Here is a 22,778-nt window from a genome sequence, read left to right on the forward strand (position 1 = left end):
GTTCTTTTATCTTCTTCTCTTCTCTACAACCATATAACTAAAAAGATGAGAGTACACACTATAAGGGAAAGTACTCTCCCATAATAACATACAATGGTCAGTCCATAGTGTGAACTCAACTATATGAGCTAGCGCTATAGCTATGCTATAACTCTAGTACTCCAAAGTGGCTGTCACATAGCCTATCCACCATTGGTGGTGGTGGCGGATCAACCATAATCTCACCAACCATGGCAGTAACATAAGTGCAAAAGTTATCACCCACGCGGGTCATCAATATCCGCAGCACTAGTTGAGCTCGATATCTCAACAAATAGGACCACCCAAGTGCATGCTTTTATCATAGGCATCAAGCCTTATCTTTTGATCACAAAACCTAATAACGGTTGTTAACTACGAAATACCCAACAACCCTCAACTCCTTTAAGGAATTGTATATAGCGAAGTGTGATCTCTAACTCTCTCTAACTCTCTTTCCCTTTAACTCTCGTAAACTCTCTCAATCTCTCGTACTCTCTCTATTTCTCTCGAGGTGGCCAACTCTCTCTCTCTCTCTAGCACCCACTCTCTTTACCTTTCTCTAACTCTCTCTAACTCTCTTTCTCTAACTGTTTAATTCTCTCTCAAACTTTATAACTCTTTCTCTACCTCACTATATGACTCATTCTCTCTCTAGTCTCTCACTCTCACTCTCACTCTCTCTCACTCTTTCTTTCTCTCTCTATCACTCTCTCTCTCAAACTCTGTAACTTTCTCTCAAACTTTGTAACTCTCTCTCTACCTCACTGTGACTCATTCTCTCTCTCTCTCTCTCTCTCTCTCTCTCTCTTTACCTCACTCACTCTCTCTTTCTCTTTACAACTCTCTCACTCTCTCTTTCTCTCTTTATAACTCTCTCTCTAACTCTCTCAATCTCTCTAACTCTCTATAACTCACTCTCTTTACCTTTCTCTCCCTTTCTCTCTCTCTCTAACACACTCTCTCTCTCTAACACTTGCCCTCTCTAACACTCACTCTCTCTCTTTAATTGCCTCTTTCTAACTCTCTCTCTTTAACTCTTTCTCTTGCTAACATTCAATCTCTTTACCTTTCTCTAACTCTCTCTCAAACTCTATAAGTCTTTCTCTACCTCACTATGACTCATTCTCTCTCTCTCTCTCTCTCTCTCTCTCACACTCTCACACTCTCTTTTTCTCTCTCTATAACTCTCTCTCTCTCTCTCTCTCTCTCTCTCTCTCTAGCTCTCTCAATCTCTCTCTATAACTCTCGCTTTCTCTCTCTCTCTCTCTCTCTCTCTCTCTCTCTCTCTCTAGCTCTCTCAATCTCTCTTACTCTCTCTAGTTCACTCTCTTTGTCTTTGTCTCTCTCTAACACTCACACACTCTCTCTCTAATTGTCTCTTTCTAACTCTCTTACTTTCTCTCTCTTTAATTCTCTCACTCTCTATAACTCTCTCTATTTCTCTCAAACTGGCTAACTCTCTCGCTTTAACTCACTCTTTACCTTTCTCTAGCTCTCTCTCTCTCTCTCTCTCTCTTACTCTCTCTAACTCTCTCGAACTGGCCAACTCTATATCACACACACACACACACACACACACACACTTTCTCTCTCTAACTCCCTCACTTTACCTTTCTATAACTCTCTTTCTTTCTCTTTGTAGCCCTCTCACTAATCCTCTAATCTAACCCTCTCTCTCTCTCTCTCTCTCTCTCTCTCTCTCTCTCTCTAATCTAGCCCTCAAATAAGCTATATATATATATATGATATGTAGTAGTAGTGTGTATATATATATATATATAATATGTAGTGGTAGTAGTAGTATATAGTACTAGTAAATGACCTATGGCTCCGCTTGCTTTTTGAAAGTACCTCTCTCCTTTAACCAATGCAAAAGCATGAAAAATTTTACAAAATGGAGATTTCACACCAAGCAAGGTGGAGATCTCAACCAATCAGGAACCCTGTGTTGCCAATAGGGTCCCGAATGAGAGGACGTGAAAAAGAATTTTTCATATTTAATAGAAGTCTCCTTTCTGAAAAAAAAACAACCTATGCCAAAGCTTTTTCTTCCTCTTCTGAGCCTGCCATGTGTAATTCTTCCTCTCTCGAACCTACTATGTGTAAGGTAGGGGAATAGTTAAAATAAAAGATTAGATATAGATAGAAGAGGAGTAGTACAATATAGAAGAAGAGAAGAAAGGGGGAGCTGGGAGCTGGCATCTCCCAAATAAGAAATAGAAGAAGAAGAAAAAGATAGTATGGCGGAGGAAAAAAAGGCCAGTGAAAGAGTTTGCGGAAGTTTGTTGTGAAGCCCCCTTTACTTATGATTACATTATAAGTACTAGTCGACTAACTCACTTCGCATGTATCCAACCTCCAAATTCAGATTCTACCCTAACTTCCTCAAACCTCTACCTTCAAATTCAGATTTTACCCCAACTTCCTCGAAAGTCTTCCTCCTCTTTTTGAACCTCCAAATTTGTGCCACTTGGAAGCTTTGTGGAACTCTTCCTTAATTTATAAAATATATATCGAGATAGGGAAAGTTCACTTCTCAATAATAATATTATTCTTGTCATTGTGTGTGAGGTGAGCTGCCACCTCCACCTTGGGGTCCTCGCTCCAAGCCTCCATGTTATCAGGCCAAAGGAAATCACTCAGAATCTTCATCTCACTGTTGCCATGGCGAGAGTCGTAATACACCATGCTCTTTCATGTAGGATAGCGCCATCTTCAAATTGAAGCTAGATTGTTTTAAGCGTAACATTAGCATCCTTTTCCATTTATTTGCTTTTGATCATTTGTTTGAGTTGCAATGTGTCAGGTGTAGGCACAACCCTTTATATGCAGGAGATTCAGCTTGGCAAGCTTGCTGTTAGGACTCTTCTCAACAGAAGAGGCATCTTGCCTGCAAGCCTCATCTGCAAGGCCCATGTCCATGTTGAAGTGAATGACCCCCGGAGAATGACCAAAAGTATGTGCTTCATGCATTTCTCCCTTTTTCTTCTTTATAAAAGAGAGATTATATATTGCTTAGAGATAGACATAGGCATCTCTCACGGTGTAGTCAGGTGGTTAGATAACTTTTTCCTGCAACCATCCTCTGATTAATGAATATGCCCATACTACGATGGACTTGTGGCTTGTACATAAAATTCACCCATTATTGGGCCTCTATTTATGTGAAAATTCATATATACTATGCTATGTGTATTAATGGAACATAGCATTGAGGACACCTGTTCTAGCTTGCTGTCCATGTTATGCTTGATGTTGTGACAACTAGATGTGAGTGCGCGATGATTCATCATTGCATGATATATGTTTAGATGTAAGTATGTTCTAATGGTATGTACTCTATGCCATGCTTGATGTTTGATGATTTAATGGGTGCACACTCACAATGCGAATGGGTATGTCAGTCTATGCTGTGCATGGTGATGGTGCGCCTTATCTCTGAACATGAACCTACTCTTAGGTACCCATGACGATGTCAGTCTATGCTGTGCATGATGATGGTGCACTTTATCTTTGAAGATGAACCAACTCTTAGGTACCCATGATGATGCATGATTACGAATGTAGAATGTAGTAGCACCTATGTATGGTAGATAGGTTCCTTATTCTATGGGGTTGATGATGTGAGTAGGGATCTATATACCATGAATTTATATAACATGCATGGTGAATTTAATGGCCTTTCAACTATCAAGTAGTGTTTTATGAAGCCAAAAATGCATTTTCCTCTTGGGAAAAACATTGATATATCTTATCTACTTTGAAGGCATGAGAGAGCATTGTGAGTATTTTGATCTTGGCGATTTCCGTCTTAAAGATGGAGCTACCATTAGAGGAGCAAAGATAGCATACAAAACGTGGGGCACCTTGAGTGAGGATTGCAGCAATGCCATACTTTATCCAACTTGGTATTCAGGCAGACATTGGGACAATGATTGGCTCATTGGCCCAGGCATGGGCCTAGATCCAAACAAATACTTTATCATTGTTCCAAACATGCTTGGGAATGGATTGTCTACTTCACCCAGTAATTGTCTTCCACCTTACAATCAGGCTAGATTTCCAAAGGTTTATCAACTTCCTTTTCCCTTTTGTGCTATTTATTATGCAAATTTTCATTTCCTGAGTGCTGTGTGTTTGAAATGGCTTTGGTCTCCAAGGCCTTTCACCTTTTGTTTTTGTTAACACCTGAAAAATCCTAGGTTTTCTGTCTTAAAGTGCTTCTATTCAAGATATAATTACCATCATTGCAGGTGAGAACGGAGGACAATGTACGGGCACAACACAAATTGGTTACTGAAAAGTTTAGGATTAGTAAGCTAAAATTAGTGATTGGATGGTCCATGGGAGCTGGGCAGACATTCCAATGGGCAGTCAGCTATCCAGAGATGGTGGAGCGCATTCTTCCTTTTTGTGGTTCAGCTCGGACAAGCCCCCATAACATTGTACATTCCTTAGTCAAAGATTACTTTGCTTTAAAAGAAGTTTGACATGTGAAGAGTATGTGAGTGACTGTGAACTTGTGCGAATGTTTGCATAACTTTTGGCAGGTCTTTCTTGAAGGTGTAAAAGCAGCTTTGACAACTGATAGCAACTTCAAGGAAGGATGGTATCAAGAGCTTCCAGAGAAGGGTCTAAGAGCTGCTGCACGTGTATATGCAGGGTGGGGCTTTTCACAAGCATTCTATTGGAATGAGGTTAGCTTCTTTTTCTTTTCCTTGCTCACATGAACTACAAAGGTCCACCATGAGGTTCTATGCATAATTGATGTGTTTTTATTTTCATTGATGCAGTCACCGATGTTCGCTTGGTTTGTTGAATCTTTTGTTAAAGGTTTTAAAAAAGTGAAACATGCTGATCATTCGAGATGTTTCTAGTCTGGTCATTAAAATCTGACTCTCATGTAGGGTATGCTAGGTTGGACTTTCTGGATTAGAATTTCTTAACAAGAGAAGCTTTCTTTACTGAAGGTGCAAGAAACTAGACACTCTGCTGCAATCATGTTTCTAGTAGCCATTCAATTGTACTAATACTCATTGGTTTCTCTGGATAGAGAGAGGGTCCCTGAAAGGAGGCGGAGGGACATGCCCCTTTCGCTCTACTTCCTGTAAATTACACAGAACATATAAGCATGTGTTCGGGAGTACCCCACTCCAATGCCTTGTCTCTATTATCAGATGTTGGAGCTTCCATTGAAACCAGATTTTATTTGCAGGATTTGCATCATTCTAATAAAGCAAATAAAACATTTGTGGTGGGGGCCCTACAAAGGGTATTCGGGACCGAATACTGTGTCCGATTCTCCCTCTCTCTCTCTCTCTCTCTCTCTGCACATCTCTGTCCATGTTGTGCGTTATCTTCATTTGCGAACGATTGTTGAATTTTTAAACATTGAAGTTACCGATTCTATCCACCGAGTTTTTGCATGTTACATTGGTAGTAGAGCCTTCTTCAAGTGTGAAGATTCAGCTAGAAAACCAGAAAAAAAGAAAGTTTTTTTTTTCTCGCTTTGTGTGGTGGTTTCTAAACTCTGAAGGACCCCTTTCAGTGTGACTCGTCCCTAGAAGGACAGTTGGTTTTTAGCCTATGGAAGTCTTTAGAAAGTCTCCCACACGCATAGTAGATGGTCAGATTGCGTCCCAAAAAGCATAGTCCCGCTATGGCGATCTTTGATGAAGAGAGAGAACAAAGAACTTCTGAACAAGGAGCACTAGGTAATCCTTCGAGGGCTGCGGACATGAGTGCACGACATGTTCCAGACGATAATGCAAGCAATCGCAGACCAGAGTACCAAATTGGAAGGGCAGATCTTGGCCTTGGAAGAAAGAGCCCGTTTTCTAGCCCCTTTTTCTCCGTCTCCTCCTCTCTCTCCTTCTCTTTCTTAGCAATGGAGATTTGATTGATGGAAGAGTGTGCACTAGCATCCCTTGTTGCTTCACAAGAAGACGCCAGGAAACGCATGGAGCACAAAAGATTTCTTGTGGCTTTAGATGCAAGAGCGCATCCTCCCGAGAGGATGAACTTCAGTAAGTATAATGGTAAACTAGATCCCACAACCCTTTATTCCTGGTTGCATCAATTTGAAGCTTATTTTGTTGCAATTAGAAAAAATGATACTAACAGAGTGATGTTGGGTAGTTGGTATTTCTAAGGTGAGGCCATTCCATGGTGGACCAAGTGGTCCACACTAGATTAGCTATGGTAGCTTATGTCTAGGATGAGTTCGTCCTCGATCTTATGCGGCGGTTTCTATCGTCCCATTACCTTGAGCGACTCAAAAACGAGTTCAGGGGGCGCGTCAAAACGCGTAACCAGTCCCGCAGTTTACCAATAAAATTTTGAACTTATGTTTGCTATTGGGTGTATCTGACAAGGACAAGAAAGGGCAGTTACTTTATGGCCTTGACACACAAATCCAATGGGAAGTGTGTATGTTTCATCCAACCACCTTCGAGGATGTACTCTCGCTTACGCAGAGTGCTAAAATGAAGTACAGTGGCAGAAAGTCCAAGACTTCCCAGCTTTCCACTCCCAAGGCACTCGCTTCAGGGGAGAAAAGGCCAGAACCAACGGGCTCTTCCCCAAGACAGAGCATAGGAGCCTCTGGCTCCAAGAACTTGACTATTGCGCCCAAGCTTACTTCATACTATAAACTTCAAACAAGCAAGACCGATGGGAAACTGAGTGCAGAAGATACAGCTCGGTACAAGGAGGAGGATTGGTGTTTCTTTTGTTACACAAAAGGACACTTCTAAGGATTGTTCAAAGAAGACTACCACTCCATAGACTATCATCCAGCCTCCACGGCTTTTGTGGTGAGCTCGTCCCCACATAAACCCCAACAGCCATCCCTAGTTCTTAGGATCCCAGTTCTTCGGTTGGTGCAATCGTTAGTTGGGAGTTCAAAAATAGCCCAAGACCAGGAGTATGAGCGTAACGAATTGCGCAAGACCTTTGGCTACATTGTGGTTGAATGGAACCAAGGTGTTCTCAAAACTAGATTTGAAGAGTGGGTACCACCAGGTTAGGATTGTTGAGGGGGACATTCCCAAGACAGCCTTCCGTACGGAACGGGCCCACTATGAATTTGTGGTCATGTCTTTTGGCTTGAAGAATGTCCGTGCCACATTCAACCACATGATGATGCGGATCTTCAGGGACTTAATTGGTAAGTGTGTGTTCATATTTTTGGACGACATATTGGTATTTTCAGCTACGGTTGAGCACCATGACATTGACGTGGAGAAAGTTTTGAAGTTCTGGAAAAAAGCAACGAGCTCTATGTCAATGAGAAGAAGTCGGAGTTTTATTTGTTCGAGGTTGACTACCTTGGATACATAATCAGTACCGAGGGCATCTGACTTGATCCGGCCAAGGTGGCTGAGATAGTCAATTGGGAGATACCACATACCGCATACGACATCCGATCCTTTGTGGGCATATGCCAAGCATATTTCGCCCCCGGTGGATCGTACAGATCTACTTAAGGGTGTCAAGGCTAGAAGGCAGCGGATCCGAACGACTCCATGAGCGTTGGAGGCATTCACGAACCTCGAGGTGGCTGTCAGAAGCTCCTTGTCTAGTGCTTGCCTCATGGGAGAATGTCAAATACCCACCGGATCTCCTCGTAGAACGCTCTTGGTTCGAGACTCGAAACCTGCAAAGAAACAAAAGAAGGGGGTGCAGGCGTGACTCACCTCCCAACCATGACAGCCGTGGGCAAGCCCACAGTCTTGGCTGTCCCCACCGAGCCACGAGCTGAGCTAACTAGGTTGACGTACCGACCAATCTCTACCTTGCGACGTCCCATACCGCCACGAAGCTACCTGCGCGGGCCTCGAGATTGCTGCCGGCCTCGGCTGCATAAAGCAGGTGCACGTCGCCTAATTCAATCCATACAAGACTTTCTTAAGCCAGCATACCTTATTTTCACAACCTACAACCTCAAATCCAGGAGGTTGTGCAACATAGACTTCCTCTGCCAATAGACCATTGAGGAATGCTGTCTTGATATCCAACTGAGGCACTTCCCAATTATTGTGGGCAGCCACGGCAATAACACATCTAATGGTGGTGATACGTGAAGTGGGAGCAAAGGTCTCTTCATAATCAATGCCCTCTTTCTGAGCATAGCCTTTGGCCACAAGACGGGCTTTGTACCTGTCAACTGAACCATCAGCTTTCCTCTTCACTTTGTAAACCCACTTAGTCCCCACGGCATGTTTACCTGCAGGCAAGTCACATAGCTCCCATGTTTGATTGGCATGAATGGAGTTCAATTCATCTTGCATGGTTTGCATCCACAACTTATTTTAAAAGGCATCTCTGTGACAAACAGGCTCCTCATCACATGCTGTAGCAATCAAAGCATGAGCAACGGAGTTTGCCAAATCTCTTTTGGCTGCAGCTCTCGTAAGGGCTGGCAAAGGAGCATCTAACTTCTTGTCCTTCAAAGTGTCAAAGAACCAACGAGGAGCTCTTTTAGGCTATCTTATGTCAGCCAATTCCTGCTCTACTGCCTCTTCCACAACATCCTCAAGAGCATGTGGTATCTGTGTCACAACAGGTGGCTGTCCGGACTGCGTGATAGGCTGTAAATGAGCAGTATGTGGAGGAGTGTATCCCTGTGGTGCATCATCGGAGGCATCGGAGCCAAGCAATGGCACAAGACTGTCAAAAATGTCCGAGACACCAAGTGTGGACTGCATTTTGCAATCCCGCAAAGGCATAGAGGATGTCTCATCAAAGATAACATCTCTACTGACAACCACCCTACGTGATGAGGGCTCATAAAGTCTATAACCTCTGCTCTCTACACTGTATCCCAAAAATATACATTTGATAGCCTTATCATCCAACTTTGTCCGTCTCTGTGAAGGCACATGTGCGTAGGCCAAACACCCGAAAGTACGCATATGGGAAATGGATGGCTTGAGACCTTTCCAAGCCTCATAGGGTGTGACTGTTCTCAATGCTTTAGTTGGGCATCTGTTCAAGACATAAACATCACTGCATCCAACCAAAACATATTAGGCAAATTCTAGCCCTTAAGCATACACCTAGCCATCTCCATAATGGTCCTGTTTTTCCGCTCAGCCACTCCATTCTGTTGAGGAGTGTAAGGCACTGTGCACTCATGATGAATACCACGGGCTGCCAAGTAATCATTGAATTCTTTAGACATGTATTCCCCCCCTCTATCAGATTTCATATTGGCAATCTTCAAGCCTGCATCATTTTCAGCCAAGGCAATGAAGTGCTTGAAGCATGTGAACACCTCCGACTTGGACTTCAATGCAAATATCCAAGTGTACCTGGTAAAGTCATCAATGAAGGTGACAAAGTAGTAGAAGCCACCAATAGATGCGGTCTTCATGGGACCACACACATCACTGTGAACAAGAAATAACTTGCGATATGCCCCAACTCTGCCATCTTTGGGGAGAGCAAAGCGGTGCATCTTGCCAAGTAGGCAAGCTTCACAGATATGTTTCTTAGTAGGCATGCGCATCTATGGCATATCTTCAACCATTTGTGGCAACCATACCAAGGCATTAAGATTGAGGTGACCAAACCTCTCATACCATAAATATGTGTCAGGGAGTACATCTGCATCCACAGCATGGGCATCATGGGCTGAACTGTCACTTCATCTATCATATGCATCCAGGCTATACAAGTCCCCCTGAAAAGTACCAATCAAAACAATAGCATCGGCATGACTCAAGTCATAGACTGCACACCTATGCCCATCAAAAACAATCTTATGTCCACAAGTAGCAAAAGCTGAAATGGAAATAAGATTTTTGCGTATGCCTGGCACATATAAAACATTCTCCAGAGTGACAACATTGCCTGCAACAACTGAAGTGACTGCAACTTGCCCAACACCCTTAACCATATAGGATGCATTGTTGGCACACGTCACAGAACCCCCCTTTGGGGCATCAGCAAGGGAAGTGAACAATGTCCTGCAGGAAGTGATGTGCTTAGAAGCACCACTATCAAAGAACCACGTGGAAGCTGAAACTGACATGCAAGCATCACCTGCATCATGTAAGAAGGATCATAATGGCATTGGACTATGAAACCCAAGACTATTCCGTGGCAAAATGAGCATGCTCATTAGGAGTGGCATCATTGCCAGAGGCAGTGGAGACCGCAAGTCCCTTTTCTTTCTTCTTCTTCTTAGAAGCAATTCTTTTCCTACATTCAGCTATATCATTGCTTGTAACCCTACAGTAATTACACCTCTTCTTCTTCTTTTGATCACCCTGGGATGATGAAGAAGAAGACTGATTTGCTGTATTTTTAGGGGCAGATTTCTGAAATTTTTCCTTATTCCTATCATTAGCTGCAAATGCTTGATCAGAACGCATACTGGCATTTCTGTTAGAGCGACTCTGCTCCTCTTGCAATAAAAGTGCAACCAACTGATCAAAGGAATAGTAGTTGGCATTGCCCCTGGCAACCAACCTCAAGGTAGTAGCAAAACCTTGGTAAGAGTCAGGCAATCCATCCAATGTGCCGGGATACAAGCTGAGAATCAAGAATATCCTCATCAATGTTGGCCAATTGCTCTTTCAAATCTTTGATAGCTGTCAAATAGGCATCCATGCTATCACCCTCATTCATATGTTGATCCTTTAACTGCTTGCGGAGATAGGCAACACGTAAATCATTGCGTACCTGATACAAAGAGGCAAGCTTATCCCAAGACTCCCTAGCAGTAACGCATGATCTGATATGAGGTACAATACTCTTCTTAATAGAAAGAGCAATCAATGCCTGTGCCTTAGCATCACGGCCATCCCACTGAATCATCTCCTGATGAGTAGGAGGTACAAAGGCAGCACGGGAAGAACCACTGGATGTGACATCACTAGTGGAAGATGTAGTTTGCTTGACAGGCCTAGGCTCATTGCCATTCACAATATTCCACAAATTCTTGGCCACCAAGACATGCTTCATCGTAAATGACCACATAGGATAATTCACCCCATCAAGCTTGTCGTCAGCACCGAAAGCCCCAAAAAGATCATCCTTACCACTGGCCATTATGCAGACAAATGCACAAATCCAAATGTGACAAAGGCAAGATTAGAAGCCTCAAGCTCTCAACTGCAAATAAAGTGACCAAATGAGCCTCAAGGCTTTCAACTGCAAATATGATGCTTGTTGTCCACAAAATGACTGCAAATGTGCAACTGTCACAAAGTATAGACCTGCAATAAAAAGTCCCAACGAAGCACGGGACCTTCCCAAGGCAGCACGGGGCCTTATCCAATGCCAAAGAAGCTGCAAATGAAAGGAAAAAATTTGCAGAAATGAAATACCTCAATAAAAGAGCTTCCCGAACTGTTGAAAATGCTGGAGGGAGCTTCTAACAGCAAGAGGAAGTGAAGGACAGCAAATGCCCTCAAAAGCCCTTTGATTTGCCAACTTCCAAACGCTCCAAAGCAGCAGTAAAACTGTAAATTCAGCAAAACCCCAAATTTCTAGGGTTGGACAGTCAAAAAAAAAACTGCCAAAAAATGCTTTAGATGCTTCGAAATAGGGATTTGAGCTATTCCTTTCCAGAAATGTGTCCTCAAACTGGTCACCTTGCTAAGACATCAAGAAGCGACTGATTTTGAGGTATCCTTGCAGCCGTTTGAGGTGCCACATGGCTGGATCTGACTGGAGGCAAGCTGAAAGTGCCACGAAATGACACAAATCTGCTTCGAAATGGCTGGAAACGGTCGTCTAGTGAGTCGCCCAGCTGGAAACAGCAAGAAGATGGAGTTCCCAGCGATGGAATGCCTTTGAACAGCTGTAGGAGCTCACACGTGTGGATTCGAGCAGTAGAAACCAGTCGACCAGCAAGAAATCAGCTCCAATGAGCAAGGGGGAGGCTCGGGAAGGCTGAAACTGGCGAGAACTGAAGGGCAAAGCTTGCTCCGATACCACTGTGGGGTGGAGTGGACAACGGAAGCAACAGGAGGAGGAGGCAAGAAGCAAAGCGTGCTGCAGAAGATCTATTGCTGAAGTGATAAAGAGTACAACTGATACACCTAATATGATGAACCCCTAACTGGGTGTCATACATGTACTAGGTGTCCCAATTGGAACTAGTACTAACTGTACCATAGGTCCTAACTGATAATATCTAGGCCTACAAGGCACATACCAAGGAATGAGTGACACCTATGGATAGCCCATAGAGTGGCCTACAAAGTGGTGGGAGTCCCATGGTGCAAGCACACCTAAATTGCAGCAACTTGCCATTCGCATACTTTCTCAAGGGAGCACAGCTTTACCATGTGAGAGAAACTGGAGCACCTTCTCTCTCATACATACCAAAAAAAGGAACAGGTTGAAGCTCTCAAACACTGAGAAGTTGGTGTACATACACACTAATCTTCGTCTCATATCCAAACTCAAGGCTAGAGGCAATGGGAAACTTGAGGTGACTTTAGATACAATTAACAAGGAGAAAGATGATGATAGACTCATTACCTTGCAAGAGACTTGGGAGACCATAGAGGATGATGGTATAGACAACATGCATGTAGAAGGACCTTCCATTGAAGAGCGACAAGAGACCGATGACGAGGACACTTCATCTTCCACTAACGAGGAGGATGAAGAATGGTCATTGATAGTCTCTATCTTTTTTAGTAGCCATTGGCCTCTACCTTTTTTCAGTCTTTTATGCTTTGAGCTGATTGTTCAGATGCTCCATTTGTTTCCATCGTAGATATATTTTGTTTCTATTATCTGTTGCACCCAAGCTGTAGCCTAAGATGTTCGCTTGTTTCAAGTTTCAACTTTCAAGTTTCTTGTATTGGTGAAGACTCAAAGTTGTAGATCTCAATTTGTGCAATGGTACCTCTTTGTTCTCATTCACTAGTAATCTAATCATAAGTTCATTGATTTTATGCATACATTATAAGGTCACGAATGCAACTCTTTCCGAGGTTAAAGCATTCTTTAGCAAACTTTGCAAACTCGTATGCGAATGCACGAATGTGACGAATGCAAACAACTATGATTGAACTATCTTGACCAATATATTTAAATTTAACTATAGTTTTTTCTCTCTTGCTTGGCAAAAAAGGTCACCTAAGGACTCTAATTTTATTTTATTTTAATTAAACAATGCATAAGTACGAGTTTTAGGCTTATCTCTTTAGTGGTAGAGATCATGATTGGGAGTACCCTCTTACTTAGGTTGGTCGCCGTTGTCTTTGTCTTTAACCATATTCGCGGTTGTGGCTCGATTCTTTGTGTTCTCTGGACACCCACATGCATAATGACCTTCTTTGTTGCACCTGTAGCATGTAATCACACGAGGTTTTCGATCTCCACCACCATTGTTGGTCTTCTTTGCAACTTCAGTTTTCTTCTCATTCACTTGTGAACCTTTTTCCTTCCCTACTTCATCTTTGTGCTGAAACTTCTCAAAATATTTAGATCGAGAAAACCGAGGAATATGAGAATCTATCACTGTAGTGTCCCTCGGAAATCCATTTTTCTTCTCGCAATTCGTTGCTAGAGAGATGACATTGCTAAGAGAACAAGGATGAAACATGTTCACTTCTGCTCTAATAACTGACTTCAAACCTGCTATGAACTTCCTTCTTTGCTCTTTTTCTTGCACTCTCTATAGCTTGAAGTTGCAATAAAGTTTGCCAAAATCTATCAACATAGACTAACATGTTTTCCGTTTCGAGCTGTCTAAAAATACCCCGTTGCTGTTTGGCTTTACTCTTATATGACGGAGGTAAGAAATCCTTCTTGATCAGCTTCTAGAATTCTTTCCATGACTTTGGTTTGCTTTTGTCCTGTCTAATAACATTCCATCAAAGAGGTGCACTGCTTACCAAATGATTAGTAGCATATTTAACCTTATCCTTTTGAGAAAAATTTTCTCTAGAAAACTAATCATCAAGCTAGCTTAACCATGTAAGTATGACGTGTGCATCCTTTTCGCCATCATAATTCTGAAAAGGAAAAGCCTTTCTGCTGATCTTGTGTCCCTTCTGAGACTATTGAGCTTTGAGAGTAGCTTGCACAGTCCTTTGGATGGGGTCCTCTTGAGAATCCAAAGAATTAGATTCGGAATATGTATGTCTTCTCTTCTTGCGAGTAAGTTTTCGCTCAAGATCTTCTCTTTGATTACGCTCAGTGTTGAGTTGAGCTTGAAGTGCATTTAACTGATCTTGGATAGTTGGTGGTTGTGGATAGATTGCCATTGTAGAAGAAGCAAGTAAATAATATGGAAATACAAAAATATAATAGAAAAAGTAACAAGCTTATCTGAGTCCTGTGTATTTCGAAAGAAGGCTTGTTGAAGTGCTTGAAGTCGATGGTCTCCCCAACGAAGAATAAAAATATTTATCCAATTATCGCCTTAATGTCGACAATGAACCCGAATAATAACTCTTTGAAGAAATCTTCAAATGAGTAGAAAATTTGTCGAAGAAGAAATCCCACTTGTTGAAATTGTTTTTGTCTTGGATATAGAAGGTTTTGAAGTTTGTGTCCATATAAGTTTTTTTAAAAAAAGCTTATAATGGTTTTACAAGCTTATAATAGGAAGTTCTTCTTCTCTTTTTTTTTTAAAAATCCTAGCAAAGCTTTCAAAGCTTTGTCTTGTAATAAAGGATCTCCAAGAGAAATAACAAAAATGTGGAGGAAACAGTCGGCATACACCCGATGATTTGTGCCTTTCACCGAAGCATCTCCACGACTGCCAAAGGGTGCAATATATCCAGCTTCTTTTATATATATATAAAATCTTATATTATATTAAGCTTGTCCAAAAGCTTATTAAAGCTTTTGTAAAAAGCTTCACTAGATTGTGCGTACACGATCAGCCAAGATTTATAAAAAAAAAAGAATTTAGTCACACCTATGCGTTGTGCATAAATGGAGAAGAAAGGAAAAATTTCCCTCGTCGTCGTTAGGCGTCGCCGAATTGTGAATGGAGAATTTGTTTTGCTACGAAGCTTCCAATTAATTAAGTTATGGCTGTGAAAAAAACGATTTGAATTTTAAACCATAAATTGACTTGAGAGGCTCCCACATCCGTCCATTATAGAAATCAGACGCTGCTAGTGGTTTAGCAATCTTGTTGCGGGTTCTAATGCTCCTCTTCTTGCTGATTCCATCCGTACGGTTGGATTAGGGAGAGGTTGAAAGATTCAGAAAACCACTTTTTGATGAAGAGGGTGGTTTTTGCAAATCTACTTCTGGTTTTCCACCTCCTTTCCTTACCCTTGATCTTTAATCACATCCAAGGGTGTACAAAATTCACATAACCATGTCTTCTTTTGCCCAAAGGTCTTCCACACCTACTCTTCTTTATCTCTTGGATTTTTGAATGAATCTTGTCTTTGTTCAAAGCCTTTGTATCCTTGCTGGAGATTCTCTTCCCGTGCAAGTATTTTGAATTTGTTGAAAAGCCTTCAAATTTGTCCCAAGCCAATAACCTTTGAGTAAAAATTAATTTCTTGATTTTTCTTCAAGTCTCCATGATCCAAATTCAATACGTGAATTTGCCGTTCTGTGATACCACTGTTACAGGACCATGGTACATGGAGATTTGAATATTCCATAATAGAAGAAATAAACCATAAATACCATAGCATAATTCAAAAGCATAAAGATCAAAGAAGACAAGATTGGGTGCAATCTCCCCCCTGATGTGTGGCTCCACTCTCACACACGGTATTTAAATCATATTATCATAAATTTAGCCCTTAGGGCCATAAATAGTATAGCTTTTCTAAAATTGGGCTTTTATAAAATTGAACCGTAGCCCAATCATAGTCACAAGAAACGTTTCAAGGTTTTTATTGTTTCGAGGTTTTTGGGGTTTTTTTTCGAAAGGTTTCGTCCCTCGGCTAAGGAACCGTGAGGTTTCGAAAAACCAATAATTTCATAAAGTATAAATACCTAAAGAACTTATAGTAGCCATCTAAAAACAGTGTAATGATGAAAAAATCACATCTCGAGAAACCATCCTTATTTTGCTTGATTAGATGCCACAAATGGTTTAATCAAGGATTCTTAAGCAATTGAAGAAGAGAAGATAGAAATTGGGAAAGATTTAAGACATTGAAGGATGGTGTATGAAGAAAAAGGGGAAAGAAGAGAGGAGAAGAAGAGAAAAGGAGAATATGAGCAAGGGAGAAAGAGAGCAAGGAAGATGAAGAGGAGAGAAGAAGAGAATGAAGGAAGAAGGAGTAGAGGTGAAAGAAGTAGCAGAAGATGAAAAAGGGGAGGAGGGAGGCAGGAGAAGAAGAGGGAAGGAAGGTGACGAGGAAGCTATGGAAGAAAAACAAAAGTTGAAAATCCCAGAAAAATCGGGGAGGGAAAAAAAAACTAAACCTGAAATTTGGGCAAAACTGTTGTACTGGAGAGGTTTCGAGGTTTTTAAAAACCGTTTCGAAGTTTCGAGGTTTCGAAAGCTAGTAACAGGTTTTTTTGTTACTATGAGTCCAATGCTTTTAAAGTATCTCATCAAAAATAAAATCTTGCCCAACATATGTACAATGGGCCAAACCATACAAAATCAAATATTTTACGCACATGTGCTCGGCTAGATAATCTCGTCCAATGTCCACCTTGGTTGTTCCGAACTCATGATCTATACTGAACATAGCCCACAATGTCAGATCACCATTACTTTGGAATCACTCTTAAAAATAATTTTAATAAATGGAAATCATTTACTACCATGCTTCACACATAAACTATGCATCACACATAATTAATTGGATTCACTCCCATGATAAAATAAATCTCACTCCCGTGATAGCACAATGCGCAATAGGAGCATGCACATGGCTGAAAAACAGGGCGAAGGCAATATTTTAGGCAGGGGAGCGGCCAGTAGCGTGCATACCCAAAATTGGTCGAGAGACTTGTGCGTGCAGCAGCAGTGCCAAGACGGGGGGCTGGACACTTGCGCGACCTACTAGGCCCCTATGTGAAGGAGTGCGCAGACAAGTTGGGGGATTAGGGTTTAGTGCAGATCTATTGAGTGACAAGATGAGCAAGTGTGGAAGCGGGCACGGACAGGAGCATGGTGCCTGGCTGAGAAAGGGTCTACGAGGGTCTACGAGACCAAATAGTGCTGCATTATATACTTCCATGAACTAACCATATCATGGAAAATGGCCCAGCTACTACATGAGCCTCATATGTAGAATGAATGAATGAGGCTTATAGTGTGTCATCCTCGTCTAATACAGGATACATGGAGTCAATGTCCACTGGCTATTGCGGTGCTGCACTATCACACCAGAGAATGTCCCAGATCTGGAGCTGACGCGGGCGGATGGTCTGGATCTTGGGGGCAGGGGCTTCTAGCCCCCGAAGTGTCTATGCATGATCTCTTTGATGACTCCACGTGTGGGAGGCACTAGTGGATCCTGAGTCCCATGGGCACTCCCGTGGCGAGCTCAGGTGTCTCGTCCATGCCTGGGAATCTGCATCAGTACCTGGTGATGCTCAAAGAAATTTGTGATGGATGTTTGAGTAGTGTCCTGTTGGTTGTGTCTCCCTGTGTGGTGTCAATAAAGCCTCTCTGTGACAATGGAGCTCTAGGAAGTAGAGACCGAAACATCTCTGATCCCAATAATGCATCACTTGCGTACACAATGAAACCAGCCTGTTATTTCATAGTTTACAGGGCATCTAAACAGATATTACTCCCATCTCTACCTCTCTGGTCATGCATAGCCTGCATAGCCACGCCTCTCGTGGTATGCCCTCTTCTCTCTTAACCTTTATCTGGAGGCAGTGGGAAGAAACTCTCAGCTGACCAATGGCAATCCTCATAGAGTGGACATGTGTCTGTATAGTTAGCCAGGCTTCTCAATGAAATCATCCTCCGTAACTCAGGAAATTCTCTGTAAAACTGAGATGAAAAAAGATAAACCAACAGTAAACTAAAACTGAAAACTGAATGCCAAGATCTGAGACTCTGAGATTATACAAGATGAAAAGTGTAGATCCCAACACTTCTATATGTGTGGCTGTGTGGCTTTCAAATTTTGCAATGTTCTAACAAGGCTTTGCTAATTGTCATCCAAATGTGCTCGTGTCAAAGATGGTCACACTGCTTATACAGAATTCTCTCTACACCTGTTCAGAGTTGAACAAGAAATGCTTCTTATGTTAAGTGGCACCTAAGAGGTGTAGAGTTGTAACAACGTTGATTTGGCTAATGTTACTTACAAATGTGATACAGGTCTGGCGAGAGCTTGGGTATACCAGCCTTGAGGATTTCCTAGTAGGATTTTGGGAGGGTTTCTTCTTAGATAACCGGGATCCCAACAATCTTCTGCTGATGCTCTGGACATGGAAAAACAATGATGTAAGTCTTACATATGAATTTGATGAAAACCTTGAAAAAGCTTTGGCCTCCATCAAAGCAAAAGCCATTGTAATGCCGGCAGAGAGAGATCTATATTTTCCACCAGAGGATGAAGAGTACGAGGTAAAGTTTATTCCTTCAGCGGAGCTTAGAGTTATTCCTGGTGTATGGGGCCATTTTGCTGGGATAGGTCTGAATCCCGTCGATACACAGTTCATTGATTGTGCAGTTCAGGATCTTTTAGCTGCATAAGATATGGTTCATCTTCTTGAAGTAAAATACAGGTATGTACAGTAATAATGAGAAAGTTTTTGCTTTCATTGAGGATTAGTACAAAAGGATGTACAGTAATAATGAATTGGGGTGCCTCTTCTCTGAAGGCAGCCTCACACACTTGTTTGATGAGAAGTTTCTTTTCTTGCTTTGAATGAGAACAAGAAGTTTGTGTGACTAAGGTCCCCTGTTGAAACCATAACTGTAGATATGCTCATATTATTGGACTAAAAAGAAGAGCCCAACTCTTTGAAGTAGTACATAGCCAATACGTGAGGATGCTAAGGGTGGAAGACAGTGTAGAGGCAGCACCTTTCCTTCCTAATTCTTAGCCTTTCCAAAGCTACAACACAGCATATAATTTTGTTTAATTTTTCTTGAATTCTTTTCTTTAGGAGCACATATACATGGCCATCAATGATAGTCGAGGTGCAACTTGCACCCACTCTTGGGTGGCAAGAGCAGGGAGGTATTAGCATGTAATCTATGCTATGCATGATGGAGTTGATAGTTTGAAGCTTTGTGAGTAGACTCTCATGGTGGAATTAAGGTCACTTTGGTTCATCACTTAAAGTAGGCAAAGAACATAAACTCATCAGTTAGGAGCCTTTGATTGGTTTTTTTATTGCTTTCTAGGAAAATGTGGAGTGATTTTCTGCTCTTCATTTGAAAACCAATTCTTGGCATACGAAGCTTTTGAAACTTGATCATTCTCTAGAGAAAATGTGGAGTGATTTTCTGCTCTTTATTTGAAAACCAGTTCTTGTCATATACTAATAAACTTTTGAAACTTATGACTATCTTTGGCTTGTCAAATTTGTGGAACTTACGATTACTTCCAGCTTTGCCATGAATTATTTAGGTCTCAACATCAGACCAACTTTTCCTTTTGGATACCAAGAATGATTCGCCAACCATGGTACGCCTAAAAAATATGATTTCAATCTTTATAGAAACAAAGAGTTCACATGAATTGTTGGCAGTGTGTATGTGAGGCCCATGCAGATGCATATTCACAGGCACATGAAAGGGCACACACACATTGAAGAACCACATGAGGATATCACACTTGAGGGCTAAGCCCTCAAGTGAGATGCTTGCTTTGCTTGTTTGTTGTAGTGAACACCTTGCTTTTTTGTGAAGAGACCCATGCATCAATGACTCACTCTTGAGATATCTCACATGTTAGTCAAGGAGAATTTGATGAGGCTTGAGTATGTGTTGTGGTATTTCCCTTGCTTACATTAGCTTCATAAAAGTCATAGGCATCTTTAAGATATTGTTATCTTAGCTTTGTTGAATAAGAGATGTGCCAAAAGTGAACGTGGTTTGAGTACTCTAGCATGGTTAATCTATAGCCTTGGCATGCCTATAAAACCTTTACCATACATACGGATAACTATGAACATAATTAAGCACAAGCATGTTTTTCCTTAAGGGATAGAAGAAGGGGTCCCTATTTTTTATTGGTTTAGATTGCCCACTGTTGTTGCTATCTCATTGACAATCTTATACTCCATAGGCCTTCCTTGCTTATTAGGCTGTAATTATTTACATGATAAGGTCCCAAAGAAAGCCTTTAATGGAGTGGTGCCCAAGGGAAGCCTTTGATGAAGTGCTCTTAGCTTGATCACATGAAATAATTTCCATCAAGATGTCATTCAAATCAATTGTCTCTTCACATCTATCAAAAGAGGTGACAAATAGCATATAGATGGTCATAAATTTTTTGATCCTTCAATCCCATGAAGAAAATTGGTAGAAATTATTCATCATTAAGCTTCTCATGTTTCTCACATCTCGACTTGGGATATCTGGTGTGGGCTGTGTAGTCACAAACAAATTCTTCCTCTTTCTCTTAAGCAGTGTAAAGATGCATTGGGTTCCACCTTGGACCATTTGGTGCAAACCCAAGAGTGGAAGCAACTTTGAGTACATTGAACTCAACCTTGTCCTTTGGCAATCAATGCATCAAAGCTTGTGAACAAGTTTGATGGAACAAGAGGTTCAATGTTTGATGGCATCAAATAAGGATCTATCAAAGTTTGAAAAGTAAGGTAAAGTTGGTTGTGGTTATGCCCAATTGGAAAAAGCAAGCTATTGTGTAGTTGTTGGTTGAGGTAATGAATGATCTTTCACTCAAGCTGTCAAATTGGTTGTTCTCATCACATCCCTTATTTGATCATCCTGCCCTAGTCGAGTGTAGGGTTATTGTTGGGATTGGTGAGCATCGAGAGAGGAGAGCAGGCGCTGAGGTCCTCAATAATGTTTGTTGCTCATATGCATCCATCAAGAAGAGGAATAATTTGGATGCATTGGTCGCTCATCTCGTGTGCTAATGTAGCAGCCATATGTAGACCCCACACAGTAGGTGAGATGAGAGCTACCTACTGCATTCTTTGCATACCATCACACACTCTTGGAGGTGGTTCCTTGAGGAGGCAAAGTCCAGATAACGAATGATGCTAGGGTATTGGGGTTTTCTAGTGGTCGTTCTTCTAGGTGTAATCATCTAATTAATGATTATATCTAATGGTCGTGCTCCTAGGTGTGCTCGTTTGATTATTTAACGATAGCACCAAGGCACTACTAGAGAAATGCTAGGGTATTGTGGGCTTCTAGTGGTTGTGCTCCTAGGTGTAATCATTTGATTTAACGATAGCACTAAGGAACTATTAGAGAAATGTTGGGAAGAGAATTGTAGAGCTTTTTACCAATGTTCAAGAAAGCATTGTGAAAAAGAGTCTCAAAGGGTGTGTTCTCATCAAACATGGGGCTTGCTTTCATGAAGTGAATCAAGCTGAGTTATATACTTAGTTTGTGGAGGCACACCCTTAGCTCAAGATTGGCCAAAGATATTTTGAGTGATGCAAGCCATAGTTTGTGCATTGATCCTATGAGTGTGACACATGTTGTTGTCGATGCTATGTTGAGTTTTAGCTCTACTACGATGTGATTCGTTCCCTTAGTGGGAACAATGGGAGGCCTACTAGCCCATGCAATTTTATACACTCTTTTATATATGAAATCAAATGCCTTATACCATCACATGAACCAAATGTCTTATACCATCACCTTTCGTGTGTTGAGGGGATGTGTGGTGTAGTAGGGGGTTGGCAACGGTACCTATGCTTGAGGAGGATGTCAATGACATCAAGGTACTATGAGTATGTAGTGTGCTAGCTTGATGGTGGAGGGGCAATCCAAAAGGTTGCACCTTGTGGAGAAACATACTCCACGACCATTGTTCACTACTTCTTTTAGAGAGCACATCTACCCTTATATAGAATATACCCATTGTGCCATGTGGTAGGACCACCAATTTCATGCATGCTTAAAGAAGTTTCCCATTGGTGTGGTTATCTCTATGGTGGACTTTGTTGAGAACTACACATTCTCGCCTTACTAGGAGATTCTTGGTGGGATTAATGGTTTGCTATGGATTATATGGGAGAACTTCATGACCTGGGGTTTCTCAACTTGCTCCTCTAATTCTCATTGGATAAATTTGCCCCCCAAAAGGCTACTCCATACATCAAGGCCTGAAAGTGACACCGAGGTAGACATAGGATGAGACAATCTCCATAAGATCCCCTCTGTAGTATGTGAAGGTCAATCTGGGTGGATGTGAAGGGGTGGGAGGTATTAAAGACCATTAGAGAGAGAGAGTAGTATAATAGATCCATGGAAATACTGATCCGGGAGAAAAATAACTAGAAACTAAAGGAAGACTAACTACCTATATGATGAACATGTGTAGAAAGTAGTTCAAGTGGCTGTGTGGCTGATACAAGGTGCCTATGTGTGTGAACAATGCATGGCTCAGCCAATAATAATACCATTTTCTTGGATGACAAATCACAAAGCTATGGGGTGGAGCATCATCAAAGAATGCCCTAGATTTACAGCTGGTAGGCATAAGGTTGACATCCCTAGGAGTGGGGGCATGACTGGTTGGGTGTGAAACCTTTGTGCAAAGGTTCTAGAAACAGGCAAGGGGAAAAAGAGAGATGTGTCGGCCAAGGAACATGGGCTGTGGAAACCCCTTTGGGTAGCCCAAGGTGATGCCCAAGTGCCCAATGCATGGAAAACTTGATTGAAGGCAAACACATGC

General features: G+C 41.7%; 1 protein-coding gene across 2 annotated transcripts; it reads left to right on the top strand.

Moving 5' to 3' along the window:
• The first annotated feature begins 2,557 nt into the window (after window positions 1-2,557).
• Window positions 2,558-18,838, top strand: LOC147630331 (uncharacterized). Of its 2 annotated transcripts, none has more exons than XM_086810167.1 (6): window positions 2,558-2,719; window positions 2,828-2,977; window positions 3,788-4,089; window positions 4,275-4,466; window positions 4,572-4,718; window positions 18,266-18,838. In XM_086810167.1, the coding sequence occupies exons 1-6, from the start codon at window positions 2,686-2,688 to the stop codon at window positions 18,641-18,643; spliced, it is 1,203 nt and encodes a 400-aa protein (XP_086666293.1). In that variant the 5' UTR covers window positions 2,558-2,685; the 3' UTR covers window positions 18,644-18,838. The 2 variants fall into 2 exon arrangements, with proteins under 2 accessions (XP_086666293.1, XP_086666294.1); XM_086810168.1 differs by having other exon boundaries at window positions 2,562-2,697.
• The last annotated feature ends 3,940 nt before the right edge of the window (window positions 18,839-22,778 follow it).

The sequence above is a fragment of the Cibotium barometz genome, chromosome 16 (assembly GCF_041138505.1).
Source record: "Cibotium barometz isolate CiBa-2024 chromosome 16, ASM4113850v1, whole genome shotgun sequence".
Taxonomy (NCBI): Eukaryota; Viridiplantae; Streptophyta; class Polypodiopsida; order Cyatheales; family Cibotiaceae; genus Cibotium; species Cibotium barometz.